This window comes from Eleutherodactylus coqui, chromosome 12 (genome assembly GCF_035609145.1).
Source record: "Eleutherodactylus coqui strain aEleCoq1 chromosome 12, aEleCoq1.hap1, whole genome shotgun sequence".
NCBI lineage: Eukaryota > Metazoa > Chordata > Amphibia > Anura > Eleutherodactylidae > Eleutherodactylus > Eleutherodactylus coqui.
The window spans coordinates 118,749,716-118,771,516 of NC_089848.1; the positions used below are offsets into that span (position 1 = coordinate 118,749,716).

Sequence of the window (21,801 nt, forward strand, 5' to 3'; positions counted from 1 at the left end):
GCTGTGTATCTAAAGAGTCAGCCGGAGGCGAGGGGCTCCACTGGCACCCTTACTGGCTTTCCCTGGAATGCAATTGGGGGGAACCAATATGCTGGCAGGGCAGCCTGAAGTCTGATGAGGCTCTCGGGGCTGCCATGCATGGATGCCTATTAAAATAGTACTAATTAGAGATGAGCGAACGTACTCGTCCGAGCTTGATGCTCGGGCGAATATTAGGGTGTTCGGGATGTTCGTTATTCGTAACGAACACCACACGATGTTTGGATGTTCGGGTTACATTAACTTTCTTCCCTGAGAAATCTTTTCTATATGCGCTCTCCTGCCCCTGAGCCAATCAGAGGCAGCCCTCACTCACCCATTCATGAATTCATGAATGGGTGTGAGTGAGGGCTGGCCTCTGATTGGTCAGGCTGTGACCATTCAGAGGCATCTTATTCAGCAGGCGGGGATTTTAAATCCCCGGCTGCTGAATACTACTCACAGCTGTTCAGAGCAGTTCAGGAGAACTGCAGCCTGCCGCGCTGAACTCCGTCTGCGGGCACCAGGTGAGTATATATATATTTTTTATTTTTACACATTTCTGGATGAATTGCAGGAAAGGGCTTATATATTTAACCCCTTTCCGACAATTCATCCCGCGATCGCCGGCAGCCCATTGCATTCAGTGGAGTCGGCTGTATTGACGGCTCCATTGAATTCAATGGGCTAACATCGTTCTTCTCTGCCACAGCTGTTACAGCTGTGGCAGAGGAGAACTTGCTGTGTCGTTCCCATCATTTTCTTGAATTGCCAAGATTTTCACACATGAAAACCTTAGCGAGCATCGGCGAAATACAAAAATGTTCCGGTCGCCCATTGACTTCAATGGGGTTCGTTATTCGAAACGAACACCCGAACATCGCGGGAAGTTCGTTTCGAATAACGCGAACCCGAACATTTTGGTGTTCGCTCATCTTTAGTTCTAATATAAACTGCAGGTTGACCTAAGAAAAACGAGCCCTCAGACCGCCCAAATAACGAAAGAAGTTATGGATCTTCGAATACAACAATGGAACGCAGCTTTTATGTACATAAAAAAAATCTTTACTTTATAAAAGTAGTAGATACAAATGTATGTAAAAACTAACCCCGCCCCCAAAAATGACAGAAGGGTATTTATTTTCATTTCACCCCACGAAAGTTTTTAAAACTTTTTTCAGTACGCTATATGAAAAAACAACTAGACCAGCAGATATCTCGCTCTCATAGGCTATGTAATGAAAAGATAAAAAGGTTATGGCTATTGGAAGGCAAGCACAAACAAACGGAAATAGCAAAATCTCTGATCTTGAAGGGGTTAAGCAAAGCCCCGAAGTCAGAAAGTTTTCACCCGTTGCTCAGAACACATCGCCTGGCTGTACCCTCTGGACAGCAATGATGTATTACAAGGATATAGTGGTTTATGTAGAGTGATTTTTTTTTTTTTTGCCTTCATTTCTTTAACCCCTTCCTGCCTCAGGATGTCAGTTTACTAACTGGGAAGGGGCTTCCACAAATGGACCTGAATTTTAGTCCTATGGATGGCATGGGGGCTGGCTTGATCATGGCATGTAAAGGGTTCACCGAGGGAGGATGCTTCATCTGCGACATCATTTGCCCACAAGATGTAATGGCGTCCAGGTCTGCCATGGCCTATAACTGCTATGAACTGTGATAATACACTGCAGTACTTCTGTACTCTAGTGTATTATCAGAGCAATCATACGATTGCAGGTGCAAGTCGTCTACAGGGACATACAAAATGTAAAATGTGCTAAAAAAAAAGAAAAAAAAACACAAAACAAAACTTTTTTTGTGCACTTTCTCCTCTTTGTTAAAAAATTTTAAAAAATGAAAAACCTTCCTGTTTGGTAACATTGTATCTGTAACAATAAAAATAGTTCCAGTAAAAACTACTCCCCAACACTCAAAAAAAACAAACCTATCGGTCACGTCGACGGAAAAATTAAAAAAGCTTTTGGAAAGTGGAGACGAAAGTTCCCCAAAAATAATTGCATCCTTAGGACCAAAATAGGCCATGTCACTAAAGGGTTAATGGCCAGAAACGCTATCTTTTCTCCTTAGGGAGAGCAACTATATACTATGAACTAAGTGAGGAGACTCCAATGGCCATGCACGCTCCTCTGGGTAATATGCAAATAAGGGAGATGGAATGAATCCCCACAGCGCCACCTATTGGAAGGCAGCATTCCTTCAAGCCAAAGTCAGACTGTTTATACAGGCCTTGGTTAATGGTCTTTATGCTGTGTACATACATTCAGTAGTAATACAATAATATTGTGCGTATGTAATATAATTCTGCTGCATCTATTTCTGCCCTTTTTCAGGGTTTAACCCCATGTGGAACGAACACTTTGAGTTTGTCATCGATGTGCCCGCCCTTGCCTTGGTGAGATTCCTGGTGGAGGATTACGACGCCTCGTCACGGAATGACTTCGTTGGACAATACACGCTGCCGCTGTCCAGTTTACAGCTAGGTAAACCGAAAACAAGCGGGCCTGTAACTACATGTGTGCCGTGTGACCATCGACCCGAACAGCCAGAGGACGGTAGACGGGCCCGGGGATCAGTAATTACTCCGAAGGGTCCCTATAGCTGCTCGGCAGTGTAGATTGTGCTTGGTACTTTCTATGTTGCAGTTTGTGATTGTTTCTTTCCCCGTTCTCCCACCCGCTTACATTATTGTTGGCACCCCCTTCCCCCCCGTGATTCATCCCCTCCTATAATTTCTGTGCCTGCATGATAAGATCAATGACAGACCAGTGTTACTGTTTGACCATTGACCTTGTTAAAGCTGGGTAGTATTTGGGAATGAACATCCGTACAAGTGATTGTCGCCTCGTGCTAAAGGCCCTTAAAGGAGTATTCCCATCTCAGCAAGTTATCCCCTATCCATAGAATAGGGGATACATTTGTGGTTGTTGGGGGTCCCACCGTTGGGACCCCCACTGCTCCATAGAGATCATGCCCTGTGTCTCCATGAAGTTTGATAGCAGTGGCTGTGCATGTGTGCACCCGTGCCGTTCACTCCAATGGGGACTTGCTGATTTCAGGCACTTTGCAATCTCCAGTAGTCCCGTTCACTTCAGTGGGTCCGCCACTTGTACTATCTCCAGTGATTCCATTGACGTAAATGGGGTGGTGGTGCAGATGCGTAGCCGCTGCTATCAAACTTCATGGAGACACAGGGTATGATCTCTGTAAATCAGGGGGGGGGTCGCAGCAATCGGACACTCGCCAATAAACTAGTTCTCCCTATCCTGTGAATAGTCAATAAGCTGCAAACATGGGAATTCCACATTAATATTAGGCTTGCATCACTGAGGGCCCATAGATCGGCATCACCAGTAGCATTGCTGTCAGTGTCATCATATGGCAGACTCGTTAGAAGGTCTACTTGTACCTACCTATGGCATGTCCCTGGGATAGGCAGTCCCTCTGCGCCCTCTGGTACCCCACCAGCAGCTGTCATCCCCGCTTCTAATTCTCCTTTTGACTTGCAGGTTATCGGCACATACACCTCCTGGATAGGAACGGGAACCCGCTCCCCTCCGCCACGCTGTTTGTGCACGTCATGCTGCAAGAAAGCAAATGCTGAAGTGCGGATCCAGGACTAAACGTTCACCTTCTTTTATACTTTTATGCTGTTTTAACACCTTTTTAGCTGACGTTATTTTAGGTCAGACCTCCTCTTATGGTAAAGCTTTCCTATCCAGATGTTAGGAGAAGCCATTCACAACCGCAGCGGCCATTTTAGGACTATTTTAGTGGATTTCAATTTACATTTTTTAACCCATTTTTAGACTTTTCCAGCATGTTTCATTAGTTTGGGATCATGCGGTCATTTGGATTAACTTCTTTTGCACATGAACTTGAAAGGGAACCCAAACGAGCACCTTTGTGCTTTACTTTAAGAGGCTTTCCAACTATGGATGATGGCATGAGGGTCCCTGTGTCCAGTCACTCCTCACCATGCGCTCCACTTGTTCGGTCTTCACTACAGGGGAGTGACAGCGATACATGGCCAGCGTTCATGATGGTGCATCTCACTGAAAAAGCCATTAATTTAGTGAGAAACCCGCAAATCCCCTAATGAGCGGTGTAAATGGAGAGATGGTGAGAAACAGATCTGTAACTCTAATTGACAATCACAGCTGGTCTATATTCCAATATGTCACATCTTGTGGTTGAGGATCCCCTACTTCCATACTGATACTTCCAGTAGCTCAGGTGACTGTCCGGGAGAGCAGAGCGAATCCTCGGAGAGCCTCAGCCTGCGCTGCTTGTGCCTTAGGAGGACCGCTGGATTTACTTCATCCTCCAGAGGAGTCTAACCTCTTGACATGCGGTGTGACAAACCAGTGGGGATGTGAGAGAGGATCACTAACCCCACTGCTTCCGAAAACCTCTGCTCACACCTGCAAAGTGCAGAAAAGGAGGACACCTTGGAGGAGTGCAGTCCATAAGGAGGACACCTTGGAGGAGTGCAGTCCATAAGGAGGACACCTTGGAGGAGTGCAGTCCATAAGGAGGACACCTTGGAGAAGCAATAGAAGAGGTCTTCTTGTGCACCAATGTTATGGAGGATCAGATGTCTCTCCTTTGTTATAGACTCTGTAAATCTTAAACACCATTTACCTTATAGCTGCCTAAAGGCTCAGCACTACAATGACTTGCAGATTATGGTGGTTTTAGGTTTTTATATCAAATGCAATGGTTTACAATATTTTTAATTTCTTTTTAGTAATGAAATGGTGGCCATGTGTCTATGCAGGGTTAGGAGCCAACCTAGAAGTCTGTGTAGGGTTTAGAGCCCACCGGTGTGCCTATGCAGGGCATAGAGCCCCCCCCCCCTTTGTTCCTACTCAGGGCTTAGAGCCCCTCCATCTGTGTACCTGGGGCTTAAAGCCCTGTCTGCACTTATACAGAGTGTGAAATCTACCTGTGTGTGTCTACCCTGGGTTTAGAGCCCACCTGTGTGTGTCTACCCTGGGTTTAGAGCCCACCTGTGTGTGTCTACCCTTGGTTTAGAGCCCACCTGTGTGTGTCTATCCTGAGTTTAGAGCCCACCTGTGTGTGTGTCTACCCTGGGTTTAGAGCTCGCCTGTGTGTGTGTGTCTGCCCTGGGTTTAGAGCTCGCCTGTGTGTGTGTCTACCCTGGGTTTAGAGCTCGCCTGTGTGTGTGTCTACCCTGGGTTTAGAGCTCGCCTGCGTGCGTGTCTAGCCGGGGTTTAGAGCTCACCTGTGTGCGTGTCTACCCGGGGTTTAGAGCTCACATGTGTGCGTGTCTACCCGGGGTTTAGAGCTCACCTGTGTGCGTGTCTACCCGGGGTTTAGAGCCCACCTGTGTGCGTGTCTACCCGGGGTTTAGAGCCCACCTGTGTGCGTGTCTACCCGGGGTTTAGAGCCCACCTGTGTGCGTGTCTACCCGGGGTTTAGAGCCCACCTGTGTGCGTGTCTACCCGGGGTTTAGAGCCCACCTGTGTGCGTGTCTACCCGGGGTTTAGAGCCCACCTGTGTGCGTGTCTACCCGGGGTTTAGAGCCCACCTGTGTGCGTGTCTACCCGGGGCTTAGAGCTCACCTGTGTGTGTGTCTACCCGGGGTTTAGAGCCCACCTGTGTGCGTGTCTACCCGGGGTTTAGAGCCCACCTGTGTGCGTGTCTACCCGGGGTTTAGAGCCCACCTGTGTGCGTGTCTACCCGGGGTTTAGAGCCCACCTGTGTGCGTGTCTACCCGGGGTTTAGAGCCCACCTGTGTGGGTGTCTACCCGGGGTTTAGAGCCCACCTGTGTGGGTGTCTACCCGGGGTTTAGAGCCCACCTGTGTGGGTGTCTACCCGGGGTTTAGAGCCCACCTGTGTGGGTGTCTACCCGGGGTTTAGAGCCCACCTGTGTGGGTGTCTACCCGGGGTTTAGAGCCCACCTGTGTGGGTGTCTACCCGGGGTTTAGAGCCCACCTGTGTGGGTGTCTACCCGGGGTTTAGAGCCCACCTGTGTGTGTGTCTACCCGGGGTTTAGAGCCCACCTGTGTGTGTGTCTACCCGGGGTTTAGAGCCCACCTGTGTGTGTGTCTACCCTGGGTTTAGAGCCCACCTGTGTGTGTGTCTACCCTGGGTTTAGAGCCCACCTGTGTGTGTGTCTACCCTGGGTTTAGAGCCCACCTGTGTCTGCACAGGGTTCACAGCCTCCTATGTCTCTACACAGGCATTGGAGCCCCCGTGTGTCTGCAGCTGGTTTAGAGACCCCTTTGTGTTATTCTATGGCCCCTGCCCATTGTAAAGTAACTGACACTTGCCTTATGGTGTAACTGACAGTAGTACTTGGTCTCCTCGGCCATTTCTGGCTGTAGGGGGGTCTTTATGACCCAAACTGTGATATAATTGTGATGCACACTGTATACAGCACATGGACTACGCTGCATGTTGTGCCAAAGCGTCCGCGGTGTAATATTAGTGCCGGGTTCCTTGGCTGCGGCATGCACTCTACACGGACATACTGAAATCTTTGCAGTATAACCCAGTCACGTATGCCATCTATGATGCCAGGGTTGAGCTACTGCCCACCTGTATCAGCACAGGGGCGGCCCATACTGAAGACATTGGAACAGCTTGCATCAGCTTTATTGTTCCTGTTCTTATACTACTGCCGCCGCTGGAGATGTCTCTATATCTATATACTGTTAGCAACATTGTGGTGAGCAGGGGCGTTGGCGGACGGTCCTCGCAGGGTCCCAGAGCAGTCATCTGTAATGTGCCTTCATTATTTTACATCAGTAGTTTCTTGTGTTTTCTATACCGGACAATGTGCGGTCTTCAATGTTAATATTCCTATGTGTTTGACCATCATTGACACATTATTTCTGGTTTCCTTCGGCGCTCCGAACCTTCAGTTACTTCCATCTATGCAATGTAAAATGTTGGCCTTAAACTTATGGGACATTTTGGAAATAAAACTTGTCCAACCTCTTCCCAAAGTCTGGGTGTGAGTCTTTGCTTTGTCAGCAGGGGGCGATACTTGAATACATTGTTGAACATTACAGCCAATCACGGTCACTGCTGAGTACATCGTAGAACCTATAATGGTCACTGCTGAATATATTACCCAACCAATCGGTCACTGATGAGTACATTGTGCAGGGTGATTCAAAAGTCAGGGCCACCCAAAATATCCTGATAACAAGAGATACAAGTAGGAAACTTTGTAGAACACTTAGATGGGTAGGGGAAAACTTTTTGGCACTCTGGTAGTGCGTGTTGGCCATCTTGGACTCAGCCCAAGAAACTTCAATGGAAAGGAAGTCCTGGGATGCATGATTTAAGGGTGGAATTTCATCAGAGATTGGTAGGTGCGGCCATTTTTTCAATACCTGCAACCATTTTTAAAGATCTAGATGCTGTCATGTCGAGTATTAATGAGGCTGTTTAATTGTGTGGCATGGAATAATCACATGCCTTTTCAGATACCAGAAGATGGCATTCACGACCCGAGACGGAACTAATGGTTGGTAAAACAAGTTCACATGAGATGGCCAAGGATTAAGAACACCCTGGACAAACCGAGAGCTGGTCGTCCGAGCAGCGTTTCCCATTCCCAGGTTTTCGTAGCTGTGCTAGCTGTTTTCACAAAAAATCCACCGAAAAGCACCAGGAGACCGGCATCGGAGCGGGGGGTGCGAGTTAAGGTCCCAAGTTCTCGGTTTGTCCTGGACACTATCAGTCTCCCTGAACGTCTGAGTCAGTTTCCTGACAGTTCGCACTCTCACTGACGTCTTCCTGGGTGTTCTTGATTGAAAGCCTCGGCCACTTCAGGTGAACTTCTGTTACCGACCATCAGGATGATCTCACCTCTGTCCTGGATTGTTAACGGCATCTTCTGGTGCCTGAAGAGACGTGATTAGTGTTTTCCATACCAGATTACTCAGCATAACTGTATAAATACTCAACATGACATCAGATAGAAGTTGGAAGTGGTTGCAGGTATTGAAAAAATTGACTGCACCAATCAATTTCTGATGAAATTCTACCCTTAAATCCCTCTTCCCGTTGAAGTTTCTTGGGCTAAATCCAAGATGGCTGCCACCAAGATGGCCACAGGCACCATTATAGCGCCCCACCTATCTAAGCACTCTACAAAGTTTCGTACTTGTATCTTTTTTCATTCAGAAGCTATTCCGGATGGCCCTGACTTTTGACTCACCCTGATCACGGTCACAGCTAAATATGTTTGTCTTATATGAAATGCAGCAGGAAAAGAAATCTATTCCAGTTTTTTTAAGTGAAAATGCTGGAATTGCTGAAGTCGTCTTTGCTCATCTGGAATACTGTGTCCAGTTCTAGGCACCCCAATTTGTATAGCGCCAACTTATTCTGCAGCGCTTTTAGTTAATTTATTTACAAACTCGGAAGGATGGAAGGCTGATGTGATCTTAAGTCGGCTGCCTGAACCACGCGGGGACTGAACTCTCAACCTTCAGGTCGTAAGCAAGAGCAAGGGCTGCATTTCTGCTGCTTTTACCTTCTGTGCCACACATGGCTCTAGACAAACTGGACCAAGTTCAGAGAAGAGCTACCCGGATGGTGAGCGGTCTGCAAATCCTGTCCTATGAGGAACGGTTAAAGGATCTGGGAATGTTTAGCAGAAGAGAAGGCTGAGAGGAGACTTAATAGCTGTCTACAAATATCTGAAGGGCTGTCACAGTGCAGAGGGATCAGCCCTATTCTCATCTGCACAAGGAAAGACTAGAAGCAATGGGATGAAACTGAAAGGGAGGAGACACAGATTAGATATTAGACAGTGAGGGGGATCAATGAGTGGGACAGGTTGCCACGGGAGGCGGGGAGTTCTCCTTCAATGGAAGTCTTCAGAGGCCGGACAGACATCTATCTGGGGTGATGTAGTGAATCCTGCATTGAGCGGGGGGTTGGACCCGATGACCCCGGAGGTCCCAGCTCCTATGATTCATCAATCTAGCCTTCATAATCACTGAGCCGTAAATTGAAGAATTGGATCCCATTTTCTAAAAGTAAGGCTGATCGGAGGATGGGGATTGAGGCCTCGTTCTTAGACTTAACATCTGGATCATACATGAATGCAAACTCAAGGTTTCACTTTCGCCACTAAGCACGGTTAACAGGTCAGACCTTTTCTTTCTTCCACTCGCACATGATGGTCACTTCCGCTAAACTGGCTGTATCCACCACAGATGAGCCAAGCATTAGGATGTGTCTGCCATCGAGTGCCATTACAGCCATCTATGACTACAAGGGAATACACCATGGGACCTTTTCCTATGATTCTCCCTGGAGCCGTATACAGGCTGTCTATAAAATAAGTCCCACTTGCATACAGCACCCTCGTAGACAAATGGTGCAACTACAACTGACGCTAGATGTATCAGTAGTCAATGAAGAATGGTCAGCGGCCCTCGCCACACCCGATATAATCGGAGGAGTATTGGGAATGTATAAAGTTGGTGCAATCCTCCGGGAACCGGATCCCAAGTGCCAAACGTAATCCCAGTAGTAACCTGTGAAGGCAGCAGTCCATACAGCCTGAGGGTCTTTGTCAAGCTTGGGCTGAAATAAAGGTCTGCTGACTACATCATTCCGCTGTATGGACGGCTGCCTTCACCGGTTACTATTGGGATGACGCTAGATGTATCAAATGAACCCGGAAGCTACATTAGTCTCTATTGTGTGTGTAGCTTCTGTTGACACATTACAGCACACATATTAACAATGCTAAAGTAGGACTTCCTTTATAGACTGCCCCGTATTTAGTGCTAAGAATGGGCACAGAAATACACTATAATGAATAGGGCTTGAAAATCAACATCTACAGAGTTTGTATGATCTCTCCACAGTTTTGTTGGTTTCTTCCATGTTCTTCAATTTCCTTAAAGGGGCTGTCCAGTTGCAAGTTACTAATTGCCTCAGGATAGGCCAGCAACAGATCAGCAGGGACCCCTGCCAATCAGCTATACACCGGGCCAATGCTCTTGTGTACTGGGTTGATTTCACAGGAAGCAGACCGCTCTGTTCTCACACCAGTGGCCAGGCTTGGTATTACAAAGTTCCCATTAAAATGAATGGGAAATTTGCCTGTTATACCAAGCCTGGCCACTGTAATGAGAACGGAGCAGTCTACTTCCTGCAGAAATCATCTATGTACCTAAGTGCACCAGCCCAGCTGATCGAGAGATCCTGGGTAGCAGACCCTAGCCAATCTACTATTTACAGCCTATCCAGAGGACAGGCCATTAGTAGTTTGCAACTGGACAAATCCTTTAACTCCCCCCCCCCCCCCCCCAAAAAAAAGGAAAAACCTACTGTCCCACTGACAGAATTAGCTAGCTTCCTGGTATTTTGGGAGGCGAGGAAAAGAACTGTTCTAGTTTTCCTATTCTTGATTAAGCCATGATGGCGACTTCTCATTAATTCAATTTATTATCATTCGTAGACTGAAAAATGTAATAAAAGTGGAATCTGGAGGTGACCGGCAGCAAGTAAAGAGCCGCAGTGCAGATAAGGTCAACCTCCCTATAATAGAAGAGCCTCCCTCCTGCTTGGGTCCGTCTCAAACTGCCTCTAACTGTCACAAGTCTTCAGTTGGTCGCCTGAAGGCTCATCTACGTAGACGGTATCTAATCTCTGCTGTAAACCTCCAGCAGCCGTCCGACATATTCAATATACAGCAATCAAGATGAAAGAAGGTACCATCACATGACACAGGGTCACTTAATGCGGGTTACATAGGGCCCGGACCGGACATTATAGGCTTTATGGCTAAAGTAGTCCTCCTCACTGGTTACATTAAAGGGCCGCTCCGGTGACATCTATTCATCCATTATGTAGCTATTCCCCAGTGTATATATATGTATATATATATGGCGGCTAGTATTACCTTGGTTCGTTACTTCTGTCTGTTCCAGCCTCTGGTTTCCTCAGTCGTTGGCTGTATACTGATGGGCTACAGCTTATTTTAGGTGAAGATAGAAGGCGATGATATTAAACTGCCCCTCCAGCAGCACAGAAAGCTGTTACTTCATGGGATTGATGTGAAAGCCCCCACTGATAAGCATCAGACAGAGGGCCGCACTGCATGGAAGTGACCGCAATACACAGAGGAGACCTCCAGAGTGTGATGGGCAATCAGAGAGGGGGCGGGGATGGAAAAATGTGTTTTCACCGTAGTGACCCTTTACATTACATGATAATTTTTATGGTAGGAATCGCAGAAGGCAGAAAAAATCCTAACTGTCATTTTTATGGTAAATTAATATTTATGGTAAATAACATTTCGCTTTCTTTAAAGGGATCATCTTGTGTTGGTATAAATGAGCATTTTCCCCCAAACTGCCTTTGTTATTGATGGGCTGCATTGCAGTTGAGCCTCATTCCACCTGTTTCTGCAAAAATCAACCCCTTTTCTCTAATCCCATAGACCCCGTTAGACCGCATGTACTTACCTGATGTTCTGGGTGGGAATAAAGACCCTTGTATCTCCAGTCAACCCAACAGGCGAGGATTTGACCCTACAGAGGGAACGCCTGGGAATTCTGCATGCAGAGTTTGCCCATTGGCAGGACTAAATCTGCCCTTGTGAACATGGCCTAAGGGTGCGTTCACAGGGAGCTGATCTGCAGCAGATTTCACCCTTTCAATTGAATTTAAATTGAAGGGGTGAAATCTGCAGCAGATCAGCGATGCGTGAACACAAGAATAATGTGTGCATGGGAACAGACCTGATAAAAGACAATAACCCTGCAGCTTTAGTTGCAGCAGGCTGGCATTTTATACAATCATTTACAGACCGGGCATAGCTATGGTGGTGCAGAGGGTGGCGCCGCACCAGAGTCCTGGAGCCTAAGAGGCCCATAAGGCTTCTCTTCTCCATATGAGGAGACCAGTACTATAAATGTAGTGTTATAGGTGGGGCCCTGGTGCAGAGCTTGTGTTGGGGCCCATCAGCTTTCACTTACGCCCATGGTTTGACAGCTGTTACCTAAAATAAGAAGTTTATCCCAGAATATCTAAAATGTTTTTAAAAATCCAAGACCGTTAACCCTTCCAGTAAAAACATTGTATTTTTAATAAACCTACTGAAGTCACAGGATGGAGTACAGAATACTGTTCTAGCACTGGTGAAAAGAACAGACCTCAGCTCAGGATGGCGCAATCGTTCTTCGCTATGGACTGCCCCTTCCCATAGGCACCATACTAATAGAAAGATGTTGGAAATGGCGCAAGGGTCATTCTGTAGTCCCCCAACTATCCACATGGGATGTATCCAACAAACACCAGGTATTCCTGCTGCAGAATGAAGAGTGATACTCCATACCCTCTGTGTATGTTCCTCTACAGGTCATAATTTTAACATTTCTTTCCTACAGGCATTGTCATCCCACAAGGACCAAAGGCCGTTGTGAGAACCGTGAGACCACGCATGACCAGCCAGCGAAGGAAAATGTTTTTCCGAAGGCTGAGACTGCTGGTGGAGGCCCATCCTTACAGAAGGAGGGAGAAGAGACAGTAAACGGCTTCCGTAAGACCACCCACACCTCGGCAGTCATCAGGCAAGTTCTTAAAGCCAGCAAGGGGAACCATTCTAACCTTCAGAACAACCACAACACTGTCTCCAATAAAAAGAACTGGCAGATGCAGAACACTCAAAATCCCAAGGAGCGTTATCAAACGTCTATCTCCAGTCATGTAGCAAATGAAGAAACTGTCCCTCGACCGTCATGGCCAGACCATGAAATGTCCAGCGAAGAACAGGAGACTGCATCCTCAACAACATTCATCCCCAGGTTATGCCTAATGATACCGCTCATCTGGGTGAAAACAATGATGCTGTCGATAAATGGACATTTGGTACAAGCCAATCCTTGAGGATAATCATCCTTACGTCTACCCCAAGACCCCCTACAGACATGACTGTTTCTGAACTTGGACGTGAAGTGCCAGAATGACTCGCAAGCCCCCAATGTCTACCAGATCGGGGCGAGCCGCTGTGCCAATCCACTGATACTACAGTAGATTCTTGTATTCCAGGGACAATACAAGACATCAATATCGCTGTCTGCAGGATCTCATGACCTTGATGTGAAGGTTATTTCTCCTGCAGCAGCTGACTTCTCACCTCTATGTAGTTCTAGCTTTCTGAAGAACATAAAAAGCTTCAATTTTTCTATTTCGGATGAAACTAAATCTCCACGGACTGTATGGAAGACATTGCCGAAGCTCAGCAGAACGGTGACCATCAAAGGAACCCCATGGAGTCATTCAAACTCACCACCCGTATTCCTTTGAGGCCATGCACCCTCATTACCTTTGGATAAGCGGTGGCTGCTGCCAATTGCAACGTCATCAGTCGTTATCACCTTGATGGCATCAGTTACTTCCAGCATTAGCTACAAAAAGAAAGTTCTGGTACGGCCAAGTTTTCCAAATTAAAAGTGATCAACTTTGATTTGCTTGGAAAATCACATAGATGATTATTTAGGAGAAGCCGGCAGGAACTGGAGCCGAGGTGCCGGGAGATCCACTGATGGACCTCACACTAAACAGGACTTTGTAGCCAGCAGCGTATGAGAATACCGGAGGCTGCTGAAGACAAAGGTTTCAAAAGTTTTAATGGAAACTAATTGAAAAAAAGTTTTGTTTTGTATTCTTTAAGTGCAAATAGTTCTAATACAATAAAATAACGATTCCAAGGAGACGTTCCGGACCAACGTTTGTAGCATCTGCTACTCTTTCATCATGCTGGGGCAGGGCCACATGGGGTGGATTCTCTGCCACAATGGATTTTGCTGCCATTTTCTGGCCAAATCCACGACATTTGTTATGACAACCCATTTTGCGGTGGGCTCGTCACGGATTTCACCCGCTTATTAAACAGGATGAATTTGCAGTGAAAGTCCACAGCATGAATTGACCCGCTTCCAGTTTTTGATCTGCACCGGGGATCAATTTCTATGTGGATTTCATGCAGATTTGTTTTGCAGTGCGAAGTAACATCTCATCCACCTTCCCGCTGTGCATTCTCTGCCAGGAAAATCCACATTGCATCCACCCTGTACGGCGAGGGCACAGCTGTCTGTTCAGACATTGCACTGGAGCGTAGCCAACGTTCCTGCTCCTCCGGCCGCGTACAAGCCAGGATTTCCAGGAACCGCCTGGCGCACATCCTCTTGGAGGAAAGCATGATGGCTGCCGGTGATCCAGTGGCCAGAGTCATCTCTATGCCCCTCTATGGTTGGTTCTGATACTTTCGGCTCTTCTCACACTACAGTTCCCCCTCCGTCCCCGCTCTCCGTTGCAGGGTTCCTCTGTCTTACATGCTGAAAGCGGCACTGAGATGGAACCCTGGACAGACCCAGAGGGTGTAATGTGTAACGTGGCGATAACTTTGGTCTTCATGTCAGTCTTTTTAGTTGGATAGAAAACCGCCGTGGATGACGCTTTTCTTACGGCTGACTCCTGCGGACAGGGGGGCACATTTAGACTAGTGTTTCATACACCGGTCTAAGTACATTATGCGCCAGTTTTTCGTGTGGTGGTGCCACGCAGGTTCAGGATGGCACAGCAGCTGGTAGATGGAAATAACTTTACTTGGTGAACTGGAAGACTTGCTGGTTACACTCAGAGGAGGGAGCGACTTACTTAAGTGTTCCGAAAATTCAAGCAGGATTTCACATCACATCCGTTCCCCGATCTCGGACTGGCAAGGCACCCTGCGCTCTCTCATAACTGCCCATCTTCATCCGTAGTACTGCATACTTTATTTCCGTACATCCGCGGCGCACACTACCATCGCAGCCTCCGTGTACCGTCAGGGCCAAGTCAGCTGCACTGATTGCGGTACATCAGTCTGGTCCGCCGCATCTTCTCCTTCACACGCAGTGCCTCCATGCAGCGCCTTGCCACCCTGGCACATACATGTTACATACATGTTACACATAACATCATTTCACTTATGAACTCCGTTAACCAGCTTACTGCCATTATTTACCGATCCTGCTACTATAAGCGGACGTCCCCATCCCTGTATAACACAGTCCCTTATGGGGCGGTCATTGGCCGTTGAGTGCGCGCTCATATATCTGGCAGCTGCCTCTCTATCCCAGGGTTCCGTGTAGGGAAGGAGACTTCCTCTCCTCCCAAACACTATCGGGTTCTTTGCCCCGGTGATCTCTCTGGCCATTACACATCGAGGCCAAGATGGCTGCTGTGACATCACACAGGGATGGGACCTAGTCTCCACTTCCAGGACCAGCACTTTCTAGAGCTTTCTGGATCATTCCACCGCTGGGGTGCCGAGAAGTGGAACCTCCCTCTCACTTCAGCCCTACTAATGGGCTTACTTCGGGGCGCTGCATGCGGCTATGAAGAAGGTGCCTCTATGTGTTGGGTCCTCTCCCTGCCTGCATCTCGGAATGGGAGGGGGCGGGGCTTAGCGAGCCTCTCTACAATTAGGGGAAGTGCGACAGCACTGGCCCTTACCACGGCGTGATACAATTATATTAAGAGGTGCATCTTGCGGAGGTTTCTGCTATAATTTACGAGCGCTTCTGCATAAATTATTGTTAATCTGCTGGGCTATGTGTGGTCCTGCCCCTTAACCCTTTCCAATCCTGGTTTTCCTAGGGGGCTTACTCTTTTCTGCCGTTATAAAATGGCGCTATCTGCTGGCTAAAGCCAGTACTGCATGAGGTGACACGTTGGATAGGCTCCGACAGCAGAGAGGCTGGCAATATACAGTAAGAGAACCCCGACGGACGTCTTCCAACATCAGAGCTGTACAGCCTTAAATCATAATGTCATTAGAGGTCAGACAGTGGATTGGAAAGGGTTAATGCTAGGCTCCACCCACTTTTAAAGAAAGTGCAGCAAATAACCAAAAAGTTGCAATTTTGTCACATCCACCAAAATTGCGACTTTATTATACCAGAATTCTGGTGCCCCAGGGTTCGTACTATATACATGCCCCAGTGTGTGTATATATTTAAGGGCATATTTATATAGACAGTCTTAAGTATACGTCGGTGAAAGTGCAACGATTGTATTAAAGGAGACAAGCCTCTTGACATATGTCTCGCATTTGACGGCATCTCTGTGCACCAGATAGGAACCTATGCCAGTTAAGGGCTATAATTGACGCCAGCGCCTGGTAGTAAATCTGATGGGCCATACATGGCCAGTTCCTTAACGTTAGGCTCCTCCCACTTTTGATAGTGTATGGAGGGGCCTAGCATAAACTATCAGAATGCCACAATTTTGGCATGTTGCTCCACTCCATCTTCACTCCATTCCTTTCGGTTGTCAGATCACTGCCTTGATAGGACTCATGGCCACAATAATCCCGTAATTCAGTCCCCAGACTTTATCCTTTTCTCTTCCGGCCAAATAAGAACACCAATGTAGTGAATATACGGAGTTTATTGGATCACACATTAGGATTACGCAAAATTGAAGGAAAGTATAAAAGTCACTTAAAGGGAACCTATCAGCATGCAGCAGGGCGGCGAGGTGGGCTGTCCACGGCTTCATATACAGCCGATGCTGCTGAGACTCGTCCCTGAATGACCTGCTATTAATTATAACCCCTTTTCTAGATGTCCCCTCGTCCTTAGGCCGCATTCACACGGGCATATTCATTTGTGCAATGCAAAAAATATTTCCGCACCAAAAGTCCCCATAGAAGTCAATGTGGATGCGTAAATGCGTGCGCAATATGCTAGGAGATGCGAAAAACAGTGCATAATTGCAGAGTAAAAAAACACATCTTGAACTCATTAGACTAATTAGCTATTTCAGTCGGTGCACATTTTTCGATGCGCACAAATGCACATGCCAGGTTCTGTAAAACCCGCTGATGCATGCGCAAAAAAGCATCGTTCATACTGCAAATATGCAGCGCTCGTGAATCTGGCCTTAGAAAGCTGAGTCAGTCGCCTAATGACATGCTGCTGGTTCAGCGGCCCCAAAGGTGCCGACAGGTTCCCTTTAAGACTTGACAATGGCACATCATTCAGGTTTGTGGAGTAGGAGGAACTGATCCCCGGTGCATGATATGACGTAGTCCTACGTACATACAATAAGCAGCACTATTTATCGGCTTTATCATGGCAATTAAAATGTTTAAGGGGTTATCAAAAAAATACTCTACACCCCCCAACCCAACCCCCGCCTAATGGGACAAAGCGAAAAGCGCCAGTACTCGCCTGTTCTCTGCCCTGGCGATCCGGCGCTGAAGCTCCGGCGGTTCACCTGGTCTTTGTTTACAAACATCTACCTCCTGCAGCCAATCAGTAGCCACAGTAGCCATTTGACATATTACCATCATCGCTCAGCGATGGCGGCCGTGACACCAGAAGAATGGCGCCTGACCTCTGCAGCCACTGAATTCCGAAATGTCATTGCTGCGCTCCTGTAAACAGAGACCTGCGGCGATCGGTGGAGCCTTAGTGCTAGAGCGCCTAGCAAAGAACTGAATACTCTGCAGCCATAACTGTAGGCTTATCTACGGACGCAGCCACCCATAATAGGCGCTGCAGGATCTTAGTTGGGGTTGTGGCTGGGATATGTGATGCCATTTTGCGCCTCGGTCCGTTCTCCCTCCCGTGTTGGAGGTGATCACCGATCGATGATTGATCACACCGTATGTAACGCGGTCGGTGGTGCTGCAGCCGATCTTAGAGAAGATCTCGTAAGGACAGTTCTGGACACCTATGGAGAAGCAGAGACTGGAGTGCAGTACAAATGATCAATGCAATAAGAGCTGAAATCTGGAAGGTCGATATCTTCAGAGACGTCATGGTCCATGAGTGGATGAAGAGTGCGTCGGCCGGCTGCTGGGTCTGCCGGTCACGTATGATGACCATGACCGCCGCTTGTGACGTCTCCCTCGGAATGATGAATTTATGGCTTTTAAGGAACAGTAAAGCGTCTCAGTTCTGTATTAGAAGAGGCCGTTCTGCTTCTTGATGTTCTGCTGCTTCCATTTGGGCAGTTGATAGAACTGGGCTTTGGGCATCCCAAAAATATTGGCAAAGTCGCCATCAGACAAATACATCTGTAAGAGGCGAAAAATAGTAACATCATTCATTTACACAAAGAAGTAAGACACAACATTAACCACTTCACTGCCGAGCCATTTTTCTCCCCCCCCCCCCCCCCCCCCCATTTTTGTTCTTTCTTCACCGAATCATAACTACTTTGTTTTCCCATCAGCGTCTGGGAGGGATGAGTTGTATTTTGCATCGCTACCATTTAATGTATGTAAAACCTTTGAAAACGTCTAAGTGGGCTGCAATGGAAAAAATAAATGACCTGATGACTGTATCCGGTCAGTACGATTACGGTGATACCGGATTGTATATTTTTGTTGTACAAGTTTTAAAAACTAAAATATCTTTAAATCAATGACTTTCTGTCGCCATCTGCCGGCCGGCATAACCTTTATATTTTTCTGTTGATGGCACCATGTTTTTTGGCCTTGCTTTTTGCAGGAGGACCTGTACTTTCTATGGGTAACATTTTGGGGTACATACGACTTTTTGATTATTTTTTATCAAATTTTTTCTTGGAGGCGGGGTAACCAAAAAGCACAATTTTGGCATTGTACATTTTTTCTGATGGCATTTACAGGATGAATAATATGTTCTTTTAATAGATCCGACCTTTATGGATGCTGCAATACCAAATATGTTTTTATATATTTAAATGCGAAAAGGGTTTTTAATAGAGATGAGCGAACCTACTCGTTTCGAGTAATTACTCGATCAAGCGCCGCGATTTTCGAGTACTTCCGTACTCGGGTGAAAAGATTCGGGGGGCGGGGGGAGGCGTGGCGGCGCGGGGGTAGCAGCGGGGAACAGGGGGGAGCCCTCTCTCTCTCCCTCTCCCCCCCCCAGTCCCCGCTGCAACCCCCCACTCACCCACGGCGCCCCCCGAATCTTTTTGCCCGAGTACGGAAGTACTTGAAAATCACGGTGCTCGGGCAAAAAAGGGGCGTGGCCGAGTAGGCTCGCTCATCAAAAACTTTTAAACTTTTAATATTTTATCTTTTATAATCATTCAAAAATCTTTATTTCACTTATTGTCGCTCTTTTCATTAGTTTCCCCTTGATCACTTATACAATATATTGCAATACTTCAGTATTGCAGTATATTGCATTTCTGCAGGCATTCTATTAGGTCCTGCCATGGGTCACAGGCACTTCTTAATAAGCAGAAATACATGGCAGCCTTCACAAATCCCTAAGCTGCAATGACACTCACCTGTGATCCTATTAACAACGGCATCTAAATGGTTAACAGATGTGCTTGAAGTTCTCTTACAGTTGCCTTACAGATCGTTACATGTAAAAGGGCCCTCAGCCATCTGAGCATCATCTGCAAGGACTGAGAAACCCTTCAGAATTCATAAACTTCTGTGAGGCTCCATGTCACCTCCTATATGCCTTATATGCATGCTGTATTACAGCTCTATAGGTTCAGTTTACTAAGGAAAGGAACCCATTGACTTCTATGGCAGACTGTTGTAGGCCTGCTTCGTGACCTGGGTAGAAGTCACTGTGCAGGGAGGGGGAGGAGGAGAGCTGTGACCATCACATATTGACTTCTATGGGAGTGCTGTGGGCAGGCTTTGTGACCTGTAGAAAGGAAGAGTTGAGCTTTGACTATCACCAATAGATGTCTATGGGAGAGTGTTGTGGGCATGTCCTGTGCAGGTGGGAGGAGGAGGTGAGCTGTGTCCATCACCTATTGTGAATGGTGGATCCTGTTATCTATATATAGATTCTTAAAAAAGTGTGTTTAACATAAAAGCTAGCTTATACAAGAGGCTAATTTCTGATATATTCCCTTAAAGGGTGCTTTCACACATTACTATATTTCGCGAGATGCTGCAGAATACTCTGCAGTCAAAATTCGCACCAAATCGTCATGTCTCTGTGAAGTTCGCGTGGATTTATTGACAGAATTAAGACATCTTCAAATCTGTCTCAAAATCTGATTTTGATACAGATTCTTCCAGTGGAAGAAGAATACCCCATTATGTCTGAAGGCACCATGAATACCGACTTGGAGTGTTGGGTGGGAGACGGCGGATTCCTTTTTCGCTGTTAGTCATTAGACAATACAACTGCTGGACGCCTCTGCTCACCTCTTTTTGGGTGGGGTCTACACCCTCCGGTAACTCTTCTGCATTTTTGTCAAGTAGCAGACTCTTATCAAAGAAAAGCCCTCCATTGCTCGGTGTCACCACATCTACCGGCAGCGGGCTCAGGCTCAGGCCTTCTTTTCCATTGGTACTGGCATGATCACCGTTGCTTTGTGGCAGGCCACCGTTGGTATGTGACTGATACACGGGAACGTCCATGTTGTCATTCTTGGTTTTTGCTGGCACACCCAACTTGTTTGTGCTGTTTAGATTTGTGTTTTTCAAGTCCTAAGAAGGAAACATTAAGTCAATATCACACAGATCCCATGTAGGGTTTCCACCTTTGTCACAAAGAAATAACGGCCAAGGTAAAAGGGGATGTGGTTTGTGGGTGTGGTTAAAGGCGTGGCTTGTTTTTACCTCTATTATTCTAGTCGCCCCCAATAGTAGTAGAGTTCCCAGTAGTAGCCCCAATAGTATTAGTGCACCTTTCAGTGGCCCCAATAGTTACATTGCCTCCAATAGTGGTCCTAATAGTAATAGTTTTCCCAGTTTTCCCAGCAGTGTCCCCAATAGTAATAGGACCCCCTTTGTGTCCTCCACATGCTGTGGGGTTGCCGACCAGCCGGAGATGCTCTCAGCTGACAATTATTTTTTATTGGCCATTAATATGGACAGTAGAAAATAAATACCGGCACCGGCCTTTGGACTTAATTACCAGCTGGTATGACGAGTAACTGTCCGGGTGACAACCCTAATTCCATGTACGGGCCAGGGCTGGATTTTCCTATACATCACCAAGGGCATGCATACCATACACACAGCCTATGGAGCTGCTATGGGGTCCGGCTCAGGTTCAGTCCAATGCCCTTTGCTATTGGGTGAATAGAACCTGTGCAGGAACTGCATTCTTGGCAAGGAAGAGTTCAGAAAATTGAACGGTCATGGAAAAAATGTGAAGGGTGAAAAACACCAGGCCGTTCTGTTCTGGCTATTAAACCCAGCACCATAATGGGGTCCCCAAGTGAATAGTCCTGACCAATCAGAAAGCAAGTATAGTGAACCGGTGGTCTAACGCCATCATTGCACTGTGGGGATCAGGTAGCTTGAAGATTGCATTGGCCATCTTTGACAATTGAAAATGGTACCCAGAACTATGAGAGGCACAGGCCAGCACAGAAGAACCAGGTGATATACCCCCCTCTAGTCCTGGGACAGGATGCTGTCCCGAAACCGCACGACGCTTTCAGTGAGCAGAACGCCTATTATGGTGAGACAGCAAACTTACCACACTGATCTGAGAAATGGCAGAGACGTCACCCAGGTTCTTCTTCATGTCTTCGTACGATAAGTCAGACTGTTGGGAAAGATCATTTCCATTTTACCAAGAAAGCAGCCAAGGAGTCAACCCAAACAGCTGCCCGTGATCATGAGATCTACTGGCAATCCTCCTAGGTAATCATGAGATCTACTGGCCATCCTCCTAGGTGATCATGAGATCTACTGGCAATCCTCCTAGGTGATCATGAGATCTACTGGCAATCCTCCTAGGTGATCATGAGATCTACTGGCAATCCTCCTAGGTGATCATGAGATC

At 47.0% G+C, this 21,801-nt stretch overlaps 2 protein-coding genes and 1 long non-coding RNA gene across 4 annotated transcripts in view; 2 read left to right on the forward strand and 1 right to left on the reverse strand.

Moving 5' to 3' along the window:
* Positions 1-7,011, forward strand: part of PLCD1 (phospholipase C delta 1) — a 112,440-nt gene extending 105,429 nt beyond the window's left edge. For both annotated transcript variants that reach the window (XM_066584643.1, XM_066584642.1), the window contains exons 14-15: positions 2,367-2,516; positions 3,543-7,011. In XM_066584643.1, the coding sequence (XP_066440740.1) occupies positions 2,367-2,516; positions 3,543-3,637 (245 nt within the window). In that variant the 3' untranslated portion in view covers positions 3,638-7,011. The remainder of the gene's footprint in view (positions 1-2,366; positions 2,517-3,542) is intronic.
* A 3,468-nt stretch (positions 7,012-10,479) lies between these two features.
* LOC136586447 (uncharacterized) lies at positions 10,480-13,755 on the forward strand. Its single transcript, XR_010787294.1, has 2 exons — positions 10,480-10,749; positions 12,430-13,755. It is a non-coding gene; the product is annotated as an uncharacterized lncRNA (long non-coding RNA).
* A 2,704-nt stretch (positions 13,756-16,459) lies between these two features.
* Positions 16,460-21,801, reverse strand: part of VILL (villin like) — a 97,268-nt gene continuing 91,926 nt past the window's right edge. Inside the window, exons 18-20 of the mRNA XM_066585445.1 lie at positions 21,493-21,561; positions 20,208-20,492; positions 16,460-18,113 (exon numbers count right to left, since the gene is read on the reverse strand). Of these exons, the coding sequence (XP_066441542.1) occupies positions 18,000-18,113; positions 20,208-20,492; positions 21,493-21,561 (468 nt within the window). The 3' untranslated portion in view covers positions 16,460-17,999. The remainder of the gene's footprint in view (positions 18,114-20,207; positions 20,493-21,492; positions 21,562-21,801) is intronic.